Source organism: Artemia sp. Qi Xiang Cuo, chromosome 7, assembly GCF_049724085.1.
Source record: "Artemia sp. Qi Xiang Cuo chromosome 7, ASM4972408v1, whole genome shotgun sequence".
Classification (NCBI taxonomy): domain Eukaryota; kingdom Metazoa; phylum Arthropoda; class Branchiopoda; order Anostraca; family Artemiidae; genus Artemia; species Artemia sp. Qi Xiang Cuo.
This window is the reverse complement of record NC_142800.1, coordinates 13,246,514-13,269,006: the sequence shown is the minus strand read 5'-3', so window position 1 is coordinate 13,269,006 and position 22,493 is coordinate 13,246,514. Positions and strand designations below refer to the sequence as shown.

Genomic DNA, 22,493 nt, shown 5'->3' with positions numbered 1-22,493 from the left:
GGAGATAAAGTTTTATAGGAAAATGATCCGAACCCAGCACGTGGAGAACCTCAAAATCAACAACGCAGACAGGGAGCGCCACACCCACCAACGCGTAATCTATAACACTGGGATTTGGCCTGGAGAAGCAAGTGTACTCACCTCTGCTTCTGTCCTTACCAAATCTTCCATTACAAATCGCTAAACCATTCTCCAATCAGTATGCAAATAATTTTCTCCCCCAAATATTCATTCCTCTAGACTGGTCGTTGCTGCTCCGTGGCATCCCAAAGACCACAGGAAGGACCTCCACGTTATCATCTGAAAAAAATTCAAGAGTTACCTCTAATACATTCGAAGTATACGCCTTAAGATCCCCTACTAAAACCAGACAGTCCCCCGGAAACTTCTATTGAATCGATCGCGTTTCTTCATGTAGCATAGTCCCCCTGTCTTCAGACGAGGTAGAACTATTTCGAAGTGCTGGATATACAGAACCGACATATAAAAAAGTAATCTCACACTTAAATCTACCCCACACTATATTCTCTGATTGGGTTGCAAGTCTCACTGCAGAAGAAAATGACGTCTGGCTAAAATACATAACAAGACCACCATAATACCGATTATTCTTAGAAGATTTTCTATTTACTGCATAAAAAGAATAACTATGTAAATGGGGCACTGCAGATCATCCTCACATTTATGCTAAGACTCGACCACACAAACTATATCCAAATCACTCAATAATGCTAAAGATGCTTTTTTCTCTTTAAAACCTTGAATACTGCAGCACCCATTCCCAAGTTCGCGATAAACAGACAAAGGTATATAGCCACACAGATCATAATCACCGTCCTCTTCACTCATATTCTCAGAGGAGTCTCCAGCCCCTTCTTTTACGGTATTCAAACCATTCGACTTGTCGGTTAGTGCAGTTTCGCTGCAGCTTCCAGTCGTGCTGTTTTTACGGACACAACGATTTCCGGTTTTATGGGCATCTTCGGGACTAATAATGGTTTCTAATCTCCTCTTTGCTTTCCCACGTGTAACCATTTTGTGCTTTTGATCAGACCAAGCCGCGTTCTTGCTAGTGCTGGCTCTGAAGTTTACAGTTTGAAAATTTTGAATTCCCGGGGCTTGGGGGTTAACTTGCTGATTCGGTGATCAGGGCACAATACTAGGTTTAGCAGCCAGCATTTCCATCCTGCCTGTGACTTCGTCATAATAAAATGTGCTGGCCCTCAATCAAAAGACGTATTCCTCTTAATTTGGCGTCTTGTCCACGCGACAAAGCCTCGTTTAGCATTGGTTTTAGCTCTTGGCGATATTTACGTTCTAAATAGGTATAATCCGGGGCTACAGAAATATCAAACTTTTTAAAAGCCGGCCACTACGTAAGATTATGTCGCGAAGTTCCCGATTATGAAATTTCACCAAAATAGGGCGCACCGCACCTGGTATACTGTTTCCCAAGTGAAACACATCCTTAAAATCACGCCTGGTCAAACTAATCTGGGGTAAATAGCGGTTTCTTGCCGCCATAACTTCTTCTACTAGACTACTTGGAGGCGGGTTTACTGACTTCAAATTATAAATGATCAGATTTTGCTGTTTCATTTCTCTTTCAAGTTGCTCTGACCTTTCTTTTCTTCAAATAGTAGGTTCCGCAGCTGGTCGATTTCAAATCTTACTGTATCTTCACGTCTGCCTGTCTCGGTTTTAAGGGCCGCTAATTCCAATTCGATCGTAGAAACGCTATTGGCAACATCTTGAATCTGATTTAATTTAGCATCCATTTGTGACAATTTTTCAAGGATTGCTGCAATCCCGGTTGATTCAGTCATTTCCAAAATTGTCTTTCAACCCCTTCCAAAAATATTATGTTAAAACTAACAGCAGGAAACGATATCTTATTGGTAAGAGGGGCAATTAAATCCCCCCGCTTTCCAACAGTGCCTTGCAATAATATTACGTCCGCTAATGCTACAATGCTTATCCAATTACTACTTATCCAAGGAATGGTTGTATAATGCTATAATGCTTATCCAAAGAATGAATATGAAGTCTGATTGTCAGAATTGCTAAACTGAAAGTTTGTGAAACCATACATATATTTAAAATACTATTAAAACTCAGAAATTCAATATCTAACAATCAAAGCCTCCATATAGTTCTGAAATTTCAGTAAGGGTGGGTGCCGAATTGAAAAAAAGAGCGGGTAAATATCAGCAAAAAATTAGTTTCAAAACAGCTTAAAAATTTCAAGTTTCAAAACAGCTTACATAAAACAGCTTAAGAGGGTGTAGCTTTCTTTGAAGGTATTATATCTGTATATTGTGAAATCTTCACTTGTCTAAAAGCACCAGCAATTTATCGATAGGTACAGTGATTAGTAAGAAGGTATCATTTTGAGTTAATATTTAAATAAGCTCTGTTGCAGTTTGAGGCTGTCTCTTTGGAGTTATTTTCTAGGTTAAAACCAGAAAGCCATTATTCTTTCAGCTTTAGTGCTGTCTGTATCAAAACCTATTCAAGTATCTGCAGCGTCATCTATTATTACATTGCCATTTATAATTTATAGTATTGACAGTGACATTATGGACAAGCCACAGTATATATAATAGCAGTATAATCTTTCCCTATCTCACCCATTATAAAAACCCGGACCGAGGTGCGAGTGCTCCAGATAACGTATAAACATAAGCGACATTAGATCTTTTCACGGGTAGACAAGTCAAATCTCTCTTGAACGCGAAACTTGGCTTCAACGTTGGAACACTAATTTTAAAGAAACTAATTTAAATTAATTTATTCCAATACATACCCCTCCATTGAATTGGTCAATCCCCATAATAAATACTGATTTCTCAAAGTGGACTAAAGATTTAACTCCCATCGCTTTTGTCCAGAAAAAATTTGCTGAACTTAATACAATTACTTATAAAAACCATTTCCAAATCTTTGTTGATGGGTCCAAAATGAATGAGAAAATCTTTGTTGATGGGTCAAATATATATATATATATATATATATATATATATATATATATATATATATATATATATATATATATATATATATATATATATATAAACATCTGAAAATTATTTCAGATGTTTATAAGAATCACAAGTAGGTTTCGAAGTCTCGAGTTGGTTTTAAAGGCATTTTGAGAAAGTTTCTGCCAAAATACGTGTTCCAGGGTAAATGGACCGCTAATGACAGATCAAATGAGAGGAGCTGTTTGTACGCGCCAATATATATATATATATATATATATATATATATATATATATATATATATATATATATATATATATATATATATATATATATATATATATATATATATATATATATATATATATATATATACTACGAAAACTTTACGAAAAGGAAAGTTTTTTTTATAGAAAAGTAAAGGCCATATTAAACTTAAGATCAGTAGAAATAGAAGCCTACAATAATTCAAACTCAAAACGGCCAGAAATTATTATTAAAGAATAAAAAAGGACAGGTGAATAATTGATATGGCTTTAAGGCTGCATAAAAATTTATATAAATGTATATATAGTGGGCTGTAATAATGCAAAAGGTAAATATAACATTGGTTTAAGAATGGAAAGAAAGACAAAGAATGAATTTACAACGATAATCAAGTTAAAAAAATAAGTTTTATTTGAATAATGCGATGAAGCGATGACATTTGATTATGATATTTGATGCTTCGCATTGATATTTCAGTTTTAAAAGTTTTATCAATTTTCTGAAAACTCCCTAAGAATTTTACGAAAAAAAACTTCTTAACCGACGTTTGGTATTTTCTTGGATGAGGCTATTGTGGCAACTTTTACCGTGGCAACCAATATTTAGAACCCAAGTCCTAAAATTGGTCTCAATCAGGAACCCTTATCTCTATCTAAATTCACAAAGTGCAAAGATTTTCAAACAGAGGTGTTTATTGTTTAAAGTTCAGAAAAGGTCTGCCCATTTCATACCAAAACATTGATTGAAAACGAAACTAGTCTTACCTGGGCTCTCCGCCAAAACAGGTAATTAGCCTTTTCAAGTTTCATATATATATATACATATATATATATATATATATATATATATATATATATATATATATATATATATATATATATATATATATATATATATATATATATATATATATATATATATATATATATATATATATATATATATATATATATATATATATATATATATATATATATATATATATAAAAAAAAAATATATATATATATATATATATATATATATATATATATATATATATATATATATATATATATATATATATATATATATATATATATATATATATATATATATATATATATATATATATATATATATATATATATATATATATATATATATATATACATATATATATATACTCCTATTTTGATTCAGTTTCGGATTATATATTTCCATTTCAAGAGTAATATAACGTCTCATTTAGTTACGTTTTTTGGTAGTATTTCTTACTCAGAAAGGCTATTCATGCTATTTTGACGAGGCTACAGGCTCCCCACCTCTTTTTGGGGGTAAACACGTGCAGTATTTATTCAGAAAATTAATTTGTAGGGACTCAAAATTTTTAAAGGGAGTTGGACTAGAAAATATGGAATAAAAATCCAGAGATTTAAAAGAGGAAGGGCACTAGGAAGGCCGTATTCAGGGGAGGGGGTCTGAATCCCACCCCCAAAATTTTTATTTGACACGTACAAACGTAATTAAATGCAAAAAAACAAATTTTTGATACGTTTTTCAAAGTTTGTTTCGTGCCCCCAACCTCCCCCCCCTCCCCCCATAAAAATTCCTGGATACAACCTTAGGCATGGGCTTGAAGACCAGCTTGTGTTTAATAATCTGTCGCGTCTTTGTTCGTTAAGTTAGGCATAGGATGCCTAAACTCCGCATTTACCGTCTATAATTCCTTCAATCTCATTGAATTATTTTTATATGTTATCTTTTTATAAATCCAAGTTATTATGGAAACACGTTATTCGCAACACACCCAAAATATGGACGCGTCAAAAATAGCTATCATTATGCCAAGCAAAGCCTTACAAGTCAAAGTCAAAACGTTAACTGAATCTCTGAATGAAATTTTAACCTGTTCCTCAGGTAAGGGTCTGGGCGGGCTAAAGGATGTCTGGTCCTCTCAACAGCTGCTGAAGAACGGAACACTGCTCCTCATCGTCGCATAGAATCTGTTTCTCAGTCATGCACTTACCACTGTTGTAGCACGGGGAATTTGGATAGGTAATGACATCGACAGTCAGAATGAGAAGGTATGAATTTAATAGAGAATTTGCAAATCCGATATTATCTTGTCGAATAGAAGACAAATTCAAAAGGTGTTATGTGCAATGTTGATTTGAGGAGGGAAGATGGATGTCTGTCAAAATTGTGCTAGACGTGTAAGTCTGAGAGTATCTTGTCAACAAATAGGAGACATATTCAAAACGTGTTATGTGCGATTTTGATTTGGCGAGAAGAGGGGATGACTTTAAATAAATGTAATAGAGAAGTAATTCCGAGATGAATCTGTCGATTAGGAAACAAGTGCGACCTTGAATTGAGGACGGGTGGGGGATAACTGTAAAAACAAATATAAAAGACATTTAAGTCCGAGATTATCTTGTCAAATAGGGGACAGATACAAAAGGTGTTTTTTCACAATTTTGACTTATGGAGAAGGGGGTAACTGTAAATAAAAATGTAAGAGACGTGTAAGCCCAAGAGTGTCTTGTCGACTAGAAGACAAATCGACAGTGGCAAGTCAATAACTGTTGTTTACAATTTGGGATTGAGGGGGGGGGGGGGTATCCGTAAAAGCTTAATAGAGACGATTACGTCTGAGATTATCTTTTTGAATAGGAGAAAAATCGACAGTGATAATTCAAAAGGTGTTATGTGCAGAACCGTGCACAGGATGTTGACCAGGGAAGGGAGAGGGATTAAGTGTAAAAAATCTACTAGAGATTTGCAAGTCCAAGATTACTTTGCTGAATAGGATACAAATTAGTAGTGAAAATCCCAAAGAGATAATGCGCAGGACCATGCACAGGATGTAGCCGCGGGGAGGGGGATAATTGTCAAGAGATATTTGTATTCATTGCATGAGCATAAAGTGTACAAAGGATTTGCATGTAGTTGTTTTCATTTGGAGGAGGGGATCCCGAAGGTTTGAATTTTTCAACATTTTCATTGATATATTTGGGACTTTGATCCTTTTCCGACTGGTGAAAAGGGACTTCAGTAATGCAAAAGACGTTATGTGAGTGTTTTTATTTTTTTTTTTTGCAAAAATTGAAGCTGGTGCTTTTGACTAGTCACGCTGGAAAAATTGTACCAGACTATATTGAAATATGCTTTATGGTCTCAGGATGCTAGAGGTTCTTTTTTTAAGTGTATAGTCTGACTTTATTTGCACGCATGAGTTTATTTTGAGAAGTAAGGTGAATGGGTGGTTGGGAAACAGGTGAGTTATTAGAAGAGGAAGTATAAATATCCCCGTTGTTCATACCTGTACAATTTCGCGCTTGCTGGAATTTCCTACTTAAAGAATGAAAATTTTAATGCCGCAATTAATTTGCCGTCACTTTAAGGTCTTTTGTATTATATTTATTTTTTGAATAATATCATGGATAAAGTAGCAACAAAACTTGCCGGACGATAGACCTAGAAAGAAAGAAAAAACATACTCTCTTGTAAGAATCGGAAAGAATTCCAAGCCCTTCACATAAACGTCACATAATCATTTTAAATTAGTGATTGGCTGGGAGTTACATTACCAATTAAATTGGTTGATAATCTGAATATTAGGCCATCGGTTATTATGGTGCTTAGTTTAGAATTTTCAGCAAAAATAGCCCTGTCTAATGTTTCGGTTCAAAAATATAGGATTCTATTGCCATTTTCCCAGCGTGGCCCTCATTAAGGAGTAGGCTAAATATTATTGCAGACAGAAATACAGACTATTCAGTTCAAATCGAAAAGAACCTGACCAGGGTCAGAACATCCCGTACTTAAAATAAAGGATCAAAAAAATACTTTGGCCGCGTTCACTCAAAAGGTATTTTACTAAAAAGCATAAATTCTACAAGGAAGGGGGGGGGGGTAACTGAAATATAAATTTCACATTTTGGATTTTTTAGAATTTTTTTGCAAAAATCTTATCCAAAATATGGTTGAGCCCATTTTGAATTATTTATGTGAGCGATAAAAGCGACTTGTGAAAATATTCATATATTGCTAAAAATATTCAGCACTCATGAAAAAAAAACAGCTTCTAAATACAGTATCTTACACAGGTAGCCTATGCTTTTTTTTTTTGGGGGGGGGTTTCAAAATTCGCCTATATTTTGCAAAAATCTTTTTTTTGTATTCCCATTGAAAAAAAACTAATATCGTCTCCCCCTCCCTATTTATTGAAAATTACCTTTCTTGATATCTGTATGAAAAAGAACTAATGAAAAGTCCTTATCCCCCTAAATTTTGTTTCTTTATATCCCTGGTCTTCGGGACTAAATAAGGTAGAAGAAAACGAATTGACCCAGTCGATAGAACTTCCCTTATTTGAGGGAATTGACTATAACCCTAGATTTTCAAGAAACATCACTTGATACTTATTGAAATACTTCAGCTGTACTTCACTAAATACACAAAATTCCTTTTAAAAGTTGCTGGGTACGGGTGCCTAGCTCCTTGCATCAAGTTAAAAATTATGCTTTGCCAAAAGAGACAAAACTTGTTTTTCGCTGTTTTTTTTTACTAGTTACTAGTCGGTTTTTCTTTATGGCTATTTGCAGCTTATCATGTCCGTATTCTGGAGGATAAACATTTTTCTATATTAGTCATGTAATTACTGACAAGTCCTACATGAAAAATAAATATACAAGCTTAATTATGACCATTTATACTTGCCAATTAAGTCCTTGGTTAATTCTGAAACAAGGTTTATTTTACTAATAATTTGACTTATAATTTAGACACTTGTCTTTGAGCTCAGGGGCGCTGTGGGGGGGGCACTATATCATGAAAAAATACTTCGAAAACAAAGATTGCCCCAGGCCTTGAATTTGAAAAAATGCTTTCCTTCTATCTTCCTAAAAAAAAATCGAAAAGACGTAGCCCCTCTTCCTACATTTTCGTGAATTGGCACCCCTGGAACTTCTAGTAAGTTCAAAAAGATAATTATATTCAGTTTTAGAATTACAAATAACTTTTATGCTATGAAACAGTGGCAGATCTAGAGGAGGGGGGGTGCCCCCCCCAGCATAGTCTAAAGTAGTGTATACTTTAACCAGCATAGTCCAATTTTGCCCCCCCCCGAAAAAAAATCCTGGATCCGTCCCTGCTTTGAAAACCACATTATGGAAATATATTTTTATGGATGGGTCCAAAACTAGTTTGTCAAATTGTAAGTTAATAGGAATACCTTCCTTACACAAAAGAGGGTAGTTTTTGTCTGGTCTATCTTTGTCGTAACATGCGCAATGGGAGCAAATTAATCCAAGGGTATCAAACCTTAGGTCCCTCTTGCTAGTTAATTACGTTTAAGACAGAAAGACGGTCCTCTAAAGTTCAAAGGACAGGGTAAATGAAATCTGATTATTTGAATTCTTTAAGTGGAGCTTACACAACATAAACAGTTGTGAGGAGGGGATACTTGCCCGGGGCGCCAAAACTCTAGGGGTGCAAAATTTCAAATAAATAGGCCTAATTTAAAGGTCATAATAATTGTGTAATTTTTGAAGTTTAAAATAAAGTAGGGGCAGTTAATAAACGAAAATAATTTATAAATATTAATTAATTAATAAAATAAATATAAGTTAAAAAATAAGTAATAGTAATTAAAATAACTAAATTAAAGGTACTGTTCTATTATCTGTAACACACGCGAGAAGTGAAGTTTGGTTAATGCTAGTGAAATACAACAAAATAGGATAAAAATATAATAGTTTAGAAACAAATTTCTGCTATATATTTGCACATTAGGGGGGGGGGGGGGACGGCTAAAGCATACCATATATTAAATATGTAACCTAAGTTATACTTCCCCCCCTCTAAACCCTAAAAAAACAAGAGTTTAAATATTGTAAATGCAGTGATAAATCACTGTTTGTAATCCTCAGCATAGGAAATCCCCGTTAAAAAACCTGTTTGACTAGTTTTTTTTTAGTATCTTCTCTATACAATATCGCGCGTGGATTACAGGTAAAAGAACAGTACCAAATTAAAATGATAAATAATAAGTAAACAATTTAAATAATGAATTGAAAAATAAATTGTTACTTAATTAATAAATTGAAAATAATTTTGGTACTGCTGTATTAGCTGGTACCCACGCGAGAAGTCAAGTTTGGTTAATACTAATGAAATAAAACAAAATATGATGAAAATATAATACTTATGATATTAAGTATAATATTCTTTATTGACAGATACCCGTTTGACTAGTTTTCTTTAGCGCAATATATCGCATGGGTACCAGCTAATATAACAGTACCATAATTTTTAAAGTTTGGGCTGAAAATATTATGGGAGAACAGGGGGGGGGGGGTTAATCAAGAAATTGCCCCGGGCCCAAGAAAAGCCAGAACCGCCACAGTCACACATCCATTTCTATCTTAATGAATGAGAAAAATAAGTAATTACATTTTAATAAAAACACTTCCATATGCAGTTTTGGTGGTAGTGGGCGCAAACTTAAAAGAAAAATGTGGGCCAAAAATCAGCAAGACAAATGACACCCAGTAGCTTAAGAAGATGTAGCTTCTCTTTTAAGATGTAGTTGTCTTGGGAATCAACTGTATCTACCATCGTTGGGTGAAATGAAGAGAAGCGTTAACTTATTTAACCAATTAGTTCTCTTTATTCATTTTCTCGGCTCAACGTGGCATTACTGACAAAATGTGGTACTGCCCTAAAAACTTCATAATTTTAAAACAACCACTAGAAAAAAAAATCGGAAATAGTGGTTTCTAGGCATGAAAGAACTGAGATGGGTTCTGGAGAGGATTTTTTGATTTGTTTTAAATGTTTTATTGATGTCCTGAAAAATACTACAGTGCTTGAAAAGTAATAATAATAATAACAATAGCAAAAAAGAACAATAGCACGTACCTTGTGTTTCGTGAACTAATATATACTAAATGACAGCAACAAAACTAAAAAACAAAGTGATACTTGAATGCGATGATATTGAATAAATCGTTATTACTTTCTAACCAAATTGTTAGGATCATTTTTTTTCATTTATTTGTTAACGGAAGGTAAAGGTATATGAAAATGCAACTCCATTTATAAAATCAGGGGCGGATCTAAAGCAAAATCTTGGGGAGGTGGCAATGTAACAAGGGTGCCAATGAGTAAAATCTTGCGGGGGGCAATGTGACAAAGGTGCCAATAATTGACCAAAGTGACAAATTTATTGTAAAGAAATTTATGTATAAATTTATTTTACAAATTTATTGTAAAAGTGCACTATTGTGCACAGTATGTGACGTCTTAAGAAAAAAAAACAAAGAAAGAGGGCACCAGAGAAAATCTTGGGGGAGGGGAGTCGGCCCCCCAGCCTTCCTGGATCTGCCAGTATATGAAATCATTCCAAGAATTATTATATTTTTTCTAAAAATAAATCGTATGTTGGTGACAGTATAGTAACAGTGCACAGTATGTGACGTCATTAATGCAGCTTTATTTACAATGCCTTTTCGACCTTGACACTATATATAATGCCTGAATTCAATTTATTATGTTGTTGAGATATTAAGAATAATACCGAAATAAATCATTCGGTCTATAAGATATAGGTAGATAACTTCCTCCCCCCCCCCCACGCATGGGTTAGGGCATATTGGCCTGTATATCAGACCCTGATTTTTGTGGATGCAAGTCTGATTTTGGTTGATCTCTGAGCAACATTGAAAATTCTGTTGAAAACCTTTTTTAATTTTAAGGCTGCTTTCACTAGAAACGATAGACAACAATCACACAAAAGAAAATCGCACAAAAGAAAACCACAATTTCTTTCTTTTCAGATTGTTTTTTACTCCCTCTAAAATCACTTTTATCCATTTTTTATGAGGGAAGTTATCTTTATCTGTATGTCACTTTTCTTTGATATTATTTTCAAATCTCTAAGTTTGAAAGTTGATCCCTAAATGAAGTTATAAATAGTCTAGTTGTGACTTTAACAGAGGCCTGGGTGGCAGAACAAAGGAGTATAAGATATTTAAAAGGTATTTGTTATCAGCGACCAATCAGGGTAGCAGGTGATTTTTTTTGCTATAAGCGTACGATCTCTACCTTCAAATCATTTTTTTTTGCGGGTGGAGGTAAAAAAAAATCATTTTTTAGGATATCCTTTAAAGACTTCAAATTAGGTGGGTTTTATCCTCCACGTTAGAGTTTTAATCCAACATTTCTTGCACTATACTTTTGTAATCTAAATTTCGTATATCGTAGTTTCGAAAGCCTATGTTAATCCCTAACGTATACAAATAACAGTTTAAATGGGGAATAATCCTTTTAGGTACTTGGGCATTATATGGGCAGTTACAAGGAAATCAGTCACGAAAAACCCGTTTTTGACGGGTTAATTCAAGACATTGCTGTAAAGTAATGGAATGCATAGCGTGGTTTTCATTGCGTATACGATATTTAAACTGTTGGTTTTTGGGGTTTAGGGATGGGGGGAAAGTACCTAGGTTAGGTTACGTATTTAATATATGCAATGCTTATCCAGTACCCCTCCCCCCCCCTAATGTGCAAATATATAGCCCAAATTTGTTTTTAAACTATTATATATTCATCCTATTTTATTTTATTTCATTAGCATTAGCCAAGCTTGCCCATATAATGCCCAAGTACCTCCTTTTATTAGAAAGTGAATAATGACAAAATCTTTGGATATTTTGATCCCATACGCAGTGATTGACATCAGCAGATAAAACTTGTGCCGGCTTCGACTACTGATGACGATCACTGTATATGTGATCAAAATATTCAGAGATTTTTTAATTGTTTTCACTGTCTAATAAAAGGATTTATCTCTATTTGTACTGTTATATTTACGTCATGGAAAGGCAGTGTGCTTTTCGAAAATACTTAAGTTAATCCCTAAATTTGAAGATTTAAATAATCTTGTTGTGGCTTTGACAGAAGCAAGGGTAGCACTAAAAATCACCTAAAACTTGGGATAGCAGATATGCTAGGGAACCCTTAAAATTCTTAGAAATTATTCTTCGATTCCTGGATCTGTTTTTTCAGATCCAGCACACTCTTCTCTCTTTTGACTTGTAGTTACTTCATACGACTGTTGAACAAATGACCAATGAGCTAAAATGTTCGAAAGAGTGAATATAAACATGCTATATATATATATATATATATATATATATATATATATATATATATATATTACCGTGAATGTTCGAAATTCCGTTTTTCTCTATTTGGATTCAATTAGCTTTACGAGTAAGCCTTTTCAGTCTGATGCAAGCTATGATGGTAAAAGTTAAAGTTAGGTTACATTATGTTAGTTTAGGTTAGGTAAGGTTAGATTACGTTAAATTTGGTTCCGAATATCAGAAATGGGTAAAAACCTAAGCTAAGCCAACCTAACCTAACCTCACCTAACCAAACCTAATGTATTCTAACCTAACCTGTCATCATCAAACCTTGCATTAAGTTTTAAAAGTTGACTGCCAACGCTTACTAAATTCAAGGAGAAAAAAAAAGGTAATTCGGAAATTCACCGGTGAATGTCGACATTCACCCATTTGCAGACATTCACGGTAACATGTATATATATATATATATATATATATATATATATATATATGGGGTGTTCCCATTTGAGCGCTTTCCCATTTGAGCGCCACGGAATTTTGTTCCATTTGAGCGCCATGGAATTTTGTTCCCATTTGAGCGCCACGGAGTACCATTTGAGCGCCAAACCCAAAATTGTGATTTTGCGGTGGATGAAGCGTGGTTTGCTGCCACATTGACCTGTAGAAATATTTATTGCCACGAAGACAACGAACAAAACTGAGGATTTTATTGGGTCAATGGTTGTGAAAATAACTTCCATTTATAGTATTATAAACTAAGTAAATATATATAGTATTTATGTATACCATATATATTTACTACTAAAGGTATATACAGGTACTTATGCATTATGCGGTATCCACCGCTATATACTGTATGAGGAAAACAGACATGAAGACCCGTCGGTAAATTTTTCGCAGTTGATATTATTGACATAAGAATAAAGTAAACATACCACTCGATACCTTTTTTATGCTCTTTCCAAATAGAATAATCATTTTTTCTGATATGAATTTTACCCCCACCCCTATATATACCAATTCAGGGTATATATTTGCACATTAGGGGGGGTAAATTTTATTTCTGATGTTAATGGGAGGTAAGTTTAAAATTTACCCCCACCCCTAATGTGCAAATATATACCCTGGATTGGTATACATAGGGGTGGGGGTAAAATTCATTTCCGACAAAAATGATTATTATATTTGGAAAGAGCCTAAAAAGGCATCGAGTGGTGTGTTTACTTTATTCGTAAGTCAATAATATGATTTGCGAAAAATTTACCTGATCACCTAGCTATATCACCTAACATCCGAAAAATATTATCTGGCGCTAAAATGGGACAAAACTGAACTAATTAAAATACGGCGCGAAAATGGGAATTTCCCATTTGCGCGCCATGGCGCTCAAATGGGAAAGCGCTCAAATGGGATACACCCATATATATATATATATATATATATATATATATATATATATATATATATATATATATATATATATATATATATATATATATATATATATATATATATATATATATATATATATATATATATAGTATATATATATATATATATATATATATATATATATATATATATATATATATATATATATATATATATATATATATATATATATTACAGTGAATGTTCGAAATTCCTTTTTCTCTATTTGGATTCAATTAGCTTTACGAGTCAGCTTTTTCAGTCTTATGTAAGCAATGATGGTAAAAGTTAAAGTTAGGTTACATTATGTTAGTTTAGGTTAGGTGAGATTAGGTTAGGTTAAATTTGGTTCCGAATATTAGAAATGGGTTAAAAACCTAACCTAAGCTACCCTAACCCAACCTCACCTAACCAAACCTAATGTATTCTAACCTAACCTGTCATCATCAAACCTTGCATTAAGTTTTAAAAGTTGACTGGCAACGCTGACTAAATTCAAGGAGAAAAAAAAAGGTAATTCGGAAATTCACCGTTTAATGTCGACATTCACCCATTTGCAGACATTCACGGTAACATGTATATATATATATATATATATATATATATATATATATATATATATATATATATATATATATATATATATATATATATATATATATATATATATGCCTCAATATATGACATAAACGATTTACAAAAGCGATACAAAAATGCTGACACAAATAAATGAAATCTCCCTGTTTATGGGCCTCTAGGGTTTTTGAGAAAAAAACTAGCTTTATTGCCACTATATCTAGCAGCGGTTGATTTAAAGATCGTCAGTAGCGTCTCATAATTACCCCTATTAAGCAAAACTCTTGGATTCACCAATTCGTTGCACCTAAAAAAAAAAAATGAATCAATCCATCCTAAAGTACCGCATAATTGACAAAGTTGCAACATTTGCGTCAATTGAGGGGCAGGAGGGGTACTCTGCACCATCAATTTTATTGCCCCCCCCCCCTAGATTTTGAAAAACACTTTTTTGTTGTTTTCATTGAAAATGCCAATTTTTGGTATTTTCATTGAAAAGTTTCAAAATTGATAGATTTGTCCTCCCCAGCTTTGAAAAATATACCCCAACAACTTTTCGTGAATTGACACCCCTGGATCGCAATCTATTTGGAAAACCGAGATCCTGTCAATTTGTTACTAGCAGTAGACAGTTGGCTCGCACATACATCCAAATTGTAATATGCTTTATTGGTAATTCTGACTTGATACTCCCAACCTTTGAAACAATCCACGTATAATTTTTTAACACATAAATACTCAAAATTGCAAACTGTCGCGAGGCTGGATAGATTTGATATGGACCTTTAAGTTATTGCACTGTCCTCGTATACTTCATCAAAACTAGACAAATTCTTCAGCAACTGCACAAGTAGCCTAAGGTTTATAACAGTACGCATGACTATATTTTCGAGGAGAGATGACATTTTGGGAGGGGGGTTCTTTAGTAAAGAAAGAATATTCACCATAAGATGTGTAAACCTTTCTTGCTCATGTTATTTTATATTAATATAATTTTTATATTAATAAAATATTAAATTATATTAATAAAATGTTATTTTAATTTTATGTTGTATAGATAATATATTATATTATTATATGATTTATATTATATAAATAATTTCATATTAGTTAAAATATATTATATTAAATGTTATATAAAGAAAGAAAAACGAGCAAAAATGGGGTTTTTATAGGCGGGGTTATATATGGGGTTTACATATTTTTTTTGGATTTTGTGCAAATCGCGGATATTGGAGAATAACTCGCTTTTATGGTTGTTAGGTAGTTGGTTTTAATTCTTTTAATTTTTGGCTTTTATTGATATATCGTTTCGTTTCGTGCTGAAGAAGAGAGGCGTTTGTCCTCTCGAAATATTCGCTTTGTTTTTTCAGTATCGTCATTTGGCCTATAAAAACCCCATTTTTGCTCGTTTTTCTTTCTTTATGTGATGTCAGGCCAATGTGGTTTAAGAAATTATCTATTAAATGTTATTTTATATTAATAACTTTTCTAGTTATTTGATAAACCTCTCAATCAAAAGTATGTTTTTCGTGTAAATTGCAGAGCAAGTCTTATATCAGTACACATAATTGTTTTTTCCACGAGGGACGGGGTTAAAAAAAAAACCCGAACATTTATACGAAAGAGATAGTAAATGCCGTTCAGTATAGTAAAATCTTAAGAATTTGGTTAGAGGGCAAGGGCCTGAAATACCCTCTCTTGTAGGGCCTGCAAGGGCCTGAAATACACTCCAGTTTTTCAACATGGGTACAGCGTGTCAAACACGAAATGTACACTCGTGATGGACAGGTGATGGACCATTACGAGTAAAAAAAAAGAGTCATATTCATTCTATAATGAATATGCTTCTTTGGTACTTATGTGTTATATAATACACACTCGAAAAGTGAAGTTTGGTGAATGCCAATGAAATCAAACAAAATATGATGAAAATATAATAGTTTAGTAACAAAATTATTGAAACTACAACAAAGAATTATGGAAGGGGTGCCGCTCAGAGCGCATTATATTAAATGCGTAACCTAACCTACCCGAAATACCAACTAAATATTTAATTAAAATATAGCTACAATGTAGTTTCCCGCCGAGCCAAAGCTAATTGTCTGGTATAAACACCTTGAAAACCGGGTAATGTCTCATGTTCGCAATACAAGTTCTCGAGTGTGTATTATATAACACATAAGTACCGCTTCTTTCGAGCAGTTCGGGATAACGAACTGTAAGTATGGAGTGACTCGGCTCAGTAGTTACCAAAAGTCTAAGAAAGAAAATTTTCATGCCAGAAGATATATTAAAAAAATTCAATTTTTATGTTGAACTCTAATCTATAGGTTTCATCAAGCTTAGTCCTACACATCAAAAGTTAGGCGCCTGAAAAAAATTGGCTGATTTTCGAAAAAAGGGGGAAAGACCCCCCTAAAAGCTATAGAACCTTAATGAAAATCACACCATCAGATTCAGCGTATCAAAGAACCCTATTGTAGAGGATTCAAGCTCCTATTTGCAAAAATGTGGAATTTTGTATTTTTTTTTGCCAGAAGAAAGATCAGGGATGCGTGTTTATTTGTTGTTTTTTTCTCAGGGGTTATCGTATCGACCCTGTGGTCCTAGAATATCGTGGGAAGGCTCATTCGAACGGAAATTAAAAGTCTAGTGCCCTTTTAAAGTAACCAAGAAAAATGGAGGGCTCTAGGCCCCCTCCCACGGTCATTTTTTTTAAAAAGTCACCCGATCAAAATTTTGAGACAGCTATTTTGTTCAGCATGGTTGAAAATATAATAACTACGTCTTTTAGGATGACTTTATCCCCCAAAGCCCCGGTTGAAGGACTGGAAGTTATGAATTTTACCCAGTGTTTACATATAGTATTGGTTATTGGGAAGTATACAGACGTTTTAAGGTTTTTTTTTGTTGTGGGGGGGATCGGGGGTTATGTGGGAGGATCTTCCCATGGAAGAAGTTTTCAAGGGGGAAGGGACATGGCTATGAAGGGGGCGCCGGATTTCCCAGCATCAAAGAGTTCGTGGTAACGAACTGTAAGTAAGGAGCGACCCGGCTCAATAGTAACCGAAACTCTAAAAACCGGAATTTTGATACCAATAGAAACATCAATAGAATCTGATTTTTATGCGAATTTCAAATATAAAAGTTTTATTTAGTTTAGTCTTACCCATCAATGAAAATTTGCCTTATTTTCGAAAAAAGGGGGAAACAACTCCTAAAAATTATAGAACTTTAATGAAAATCACACTATCAGATTCAGCGTATCAGAGAACCCTACTATACAAGTTTCAAGCTCCTATCTGCAAAAATGTGGAATTTTGTACTTTTTGCCTGAAGGAAGATCACGGATGCGTGTTTATTTGTTTGTTTGTTTTTGTTGTTTTTTTCCCAGGGGTGATCGTATGGATCCAGTAGTGCTAGATTATCTTGAGAGGGCTCATCCGAACGGAAATTAAAAGTTCTAGTGCACTTTTTAATTGACCAAAAAAATTGGAGGGCAACTTGGCCCCCTCCTACGCTCATTTTCTCCCGAATTCACCCAACCAAAATTTCGAGATAGCCATTTTGTTCAGTATAGTCAAAAATCAAATTAATATGTCTTTGAGGATGACTTAATTCCCCACAGTTCCCGGGGGAAGGGCTGCAAGTTATAAACTTTGCTCATTGTTTACATATAGTATTGGTCAATGGGAAGCATACAGACGTTTCAGGAAGGGGGAATTTTTATGGTGGGGGGGGGGCGGGCGGAGGGGTTACCGGGGAGGATCTTTCCGTGGAGAATGTTTCTTTGGAGGAAGGGTCATTTCTATGAAGGGGGCGTCGGATTTCCCAGCATTATTTAAGAACGATCAGAAATTAAATGAAAAAACAAGTTTTTTCAACTGAAAGTAAGGAACAACATTAAAACTTAAACGAATTGAAATTATTACGTATATTAGGGGGTTCGCCCCCTAGTCAATACCTCGCCCTTTTCGCTAAAGTTTTTTTTAGTACGAGTACTTTCAAAAGAGCTACCTATTCTAATTAACCGGCCTTTGTGATTAAGGTGTTTGTGATTCCAACAAAATTCGAACTTTAGCGTATAGTTCAAGGTATTGATTAGGGGGCAAACTCCCTAATATACGTAATAAAAACATACGAATCTAGAAGTTCGCCACATAAGTTAATTCGTAACTTTAGCGTAAAGAGCGAGGCGTTGAGGAGGAGACAGCCCCTTTCGTATACGGAATAATTTTTGTTCGTTTTAAGTTTTAATGTCGCTCCTTACTTTCAGTTAAAAATACTTGTTTTTTTTTATTTTTTTTACCTAAGAGAGCCACTCTTCATATTATTTTCGCTCAGAGCAATTACATCCATCAAAATTTTGATAATGCATATACACAAAATGGATCAGTTCTTGCTTTTTTATGACACAATTCCAGCATTTGTTCAGTCATATAAAACGGTGAAATAAATGCTAAAAATTTGGCAGATATTAGTGTCTGAGACCTCTTTGCAAATTAAATAGTCGTGGTCGGAAGCAAACCACATTTTTTGTTCCGTTTCTGAGGATTTTCTATAACCTCCCGGCATTTGAGAAGTATTGAATGTCTCCAGTCCCGCGACAGGGGATAGGCACTGCGGTGATTGTTGTACACTGCAGCTTGGAACAAACATAGAAAGAATTAGGATAAAACTAAGTAAAGAGTCCTAGGGGGCAGGGTTAGGGGTATAAGAGGGAGGCCTAGAGGGACATAAGCAAAGGCATATCCAGGATTTTTTTTTCGGGGAGGTAATTCAAAAAAATATATCAATAATTTTTTAACATGCATTTATGTAACGTTTTTACGAGTCAGACAAAATTTAGGGGGCGAGGGGTCAAACAAGGTACCCCCCTGGATATGGCCTTGGACATAAGTAGTTTGTACCCACTATGATAGTATGCAAATGCAACACTTTTGTTCTGCCAGAAGTGAATTAAAAAATAAGGTTTTTATTACAGAAAAATACAGCCATTATAGTCTCCAGGAATATAGTTGAATATGTTCAACATGAATATGTTCGTGAATTTTAGCTATAGGCAAGATAGAGGGAAAGCTTTTTTAATTATTTTCCCCGGATGGTTGTAAGAATTGAGGAAAACAACGGTGCAGACCGACCCAGATAGAAACAGGCAGGGGGGAAATATCTGCCATGGTTTAAGGACGTAAGTTTGGCTAGGAAAGATGAAATTAAACAATATCTGGATAAAAAGTGAAAGGCGGATATTTCGTCGACTATTTTAACCAATTATACTTTACCTATATTTTCAGCAGGACCAGGCATTTTCTGGGATTAATTCGCAATCAGGCAGGGTTTTTTCGGCCAAGTACACATTGACAGGGCTGTGGCAGGCATATCTCAGCTATAATACATTCATCATCAAACATCATCTCCCCCAACACACTCATAAGTTTGAAACAGAGTGGTTGTTTTTGAACATTTTGATCCTATTTCTTTGAATTTAAAATTACAATTAGGGCAGAATTTTCTGAAAATCTGATGATGTTGCAAAAAGATGATGAATAAAGGTTATGCTACAAATCTTGTGCTACGATAAAAAAAAAAAAAAACTTAATAAAAGTATTTCGAAATGTAACTCGATAAATCTTGCTTTAGCTCAGATTATCATGAAATGAGGAATCTACTGTTTAAACAAACAATACATAGTTTGTTCTTTTTTACGAGTGCAACGTAACGTAAAACACTGAGGAAGTAAATTCCATTTAAATACTATATTGCAACTTTAATTTCGCTAAAAATATATACAAAACGGAATAGTAAATACACACAATATTTTGACTTTAGCGACTTAAATAACGTTGTTGGAATATCATAGGTAATTCTTGCTTTCGACGTTTAAGACAATAACAAAAATATCACAGCATACTTTGCATCCTTTGTTCTAATTCTTTTCTAATTCTGCGACGATATTCCTCAAATTCATGTCTGTAGCGTTCTTTCAATTTTAAGGTTAGTGGCAATTTAGAGCGAGCTTTTTTGTAGGTCCCAGTAGCTGATATATTACCTTGATATATTGCAAATTATGTGAATTAATAATAATGATAATCATTTATTGCTATCCTCTATACATACTGAAACCGCTCAGAACAAGAGCTTGAAAAAAAAAATTAATGGAACCCTGACAAAAAAACATTTAAGTATAAACCATTTAGACTTTTAAGCAAATATTTTGCATGTTTTAATACTATAAAACGTAATAACATACATCAGCGGCAAATCGACTATTCTATTGTAGCGGTCAGTAATCCTAGATGACGTGGTTTAGATAATCATTTAAGGTTGGCGTTCTTCATCCTTTCCTCTAATTTTTTTGTGAGTCTGCGACGATATTCCTGAAATTCAAGTCTGATTTGTTGCTTGAATTTTAAGGTTTGTGGTAATTTAGAGCGAGCATTCCTCAGCCATTCCATCTTCAGAAATTTTGCTGCATCAGGAAACTCTTCCTTGACAATCTCCCAGACTGGCTCTAATTCTTCATTTGGAGATCCTCTGCAAATTACGTTTCCTTTTTCTGGGTGCAGTCGAACTTCTTTTGTGAAGTTTTCTTGAGTCGTGCCATTCCAATCAGAAAACCATACCGTTTCTGAACGAGAGATGACCTCACCTCTCATTTTTAAAGTCGACTTTTCCCTTTCTCTTTTGATTTCTCCTTCCACAGAAATTGATGGATCTGGTTCCATCTCTTTCCATCTCTTGCTTTTCAATATTTGAAAAACTCCTCGGCTTAGTTTTGTTTTGGCATATTGCCACTCTTTCCTTTCCTCTTTTTCTTCAATCACATGAACGATTTCTAGGCCTCCGAAGTGGTATACGGCTCTGCGAGGTACGAAATGAGAGCCATAGCAAACTAGAAATTTCCAAGCATGTTCAGGTGTTTCAATACTTTCTAAATCTTCCTTTGCTTTAGTAGTGAGTTTGTATTGATTTTCTGGAATTGTAAAAGAGCTCACTGGGAGCGTCTTAACCTCAACGCTGTGCAATTGCTTAGGTTTTACATCCCTAGAAACAGATTCTTCTTGAGCTATGATTTTTTCTATCCAGCAATCTACAGCACTCATTTCGAAGAAACCTGGAAATCTGGTCATCAGTGAATCCCTCACCGCTTTTTTAAATTGTTGACTATTTTCCAGTGGTATTGTATGAACAAAGTAGTCCTTTGCAGGGAAGTCTATGGCAACTAGCCCTTCCAATTTAAATAAACTGCCTTGCGCAGTTTCAACTTCTATATCTCCTGGAAGGTAACCAAGCTTTACTCCTTTAAAAACCTGGCCTGCATTACAAAACATTAACTTAATCAGTGGGTAGTTTATTGTTAATAACTCAAGATTTACTAATAATTTTCCAAGCTTAATATTGTTTATGTACTATTAATGACGTCACAGAAATGAATTCTTTCACAATTCTATCGATGAAACTCCTGTGTGCACTTTTATATCGAGGCGGAGAAGGTGCGGTAGGCCAAGATCAGAAATGGTGACTATTCTTTTCCGTTCTTCTTAAAAGTAAAATTTTATAACGCAATTAAAATTCTGGTGATTTTGAGTAGAGTAGTACCTACCATATTGCGCAGACGTATAGGAAATATCATGTTATTCTACAATGCTCGCGTACAAACAGGTCTTTTGATCTGGTTAAGTGGGTATAATCTGGTTTGGTTTGCTATTGCGAGAGGACTCAAGCGATTTCTTTCTTTGTCATGAGATTTACGTAATTAATTAAACCTGTATTATAAAACCAGCGTGTCTTGTTTCGTTGTAATGCAATTATTTTTTCAAAAAGGGGTAATGAGATATGCGAGCATTTGCAAAAAAGGGGTAATTAATGTTGAAAAGGGTAATTACTTCTTTAGTTTACGAGATTTGCGAATTTTTTTGCGAAAAGATCTCAGTTACATACGGATTCAGTTACACGGGGATTAGTTAGTTTATTGCGGCCTTTACGTTCCTTCCGGTTTTTCTGGTAATTCTATTCTATAGAAGCTCTACACCTTTTCAAAGAGTGTGAGTAGCCCCTCGCATCTAGGTAATACTTCTATAGAAGCTCTACACCTTTTC

General features: G+C 34.2%; 1 protein-coding gene across 1 annotated transcript in view; it reads left to right on the top strand.

Annotated features, from left to right (window-relative positions):
• The first annotated feature begins 5,255 nt into the window (after positions 1 to 5,255).
• LOC148949972 (papilin-like) overlaps positions 5,256 to 22,493 on the top strand; it is a 191,685-nt gene continuing 174,447 nt past the window's right edge. Inside the window, exon 1 of the mRNA XM_089091751.1 lies at positions 5,256 to 5,313. Within this exon, the coding sequence (XP_088947877.1) occupies positions 5,288 to 5,313 (26 nt within the window). The 5' untranslated portion in view covers positions 5,256 to 5,287. The remainder of the gene's footprint in view (positions 5,314 to 22,493) is intronic.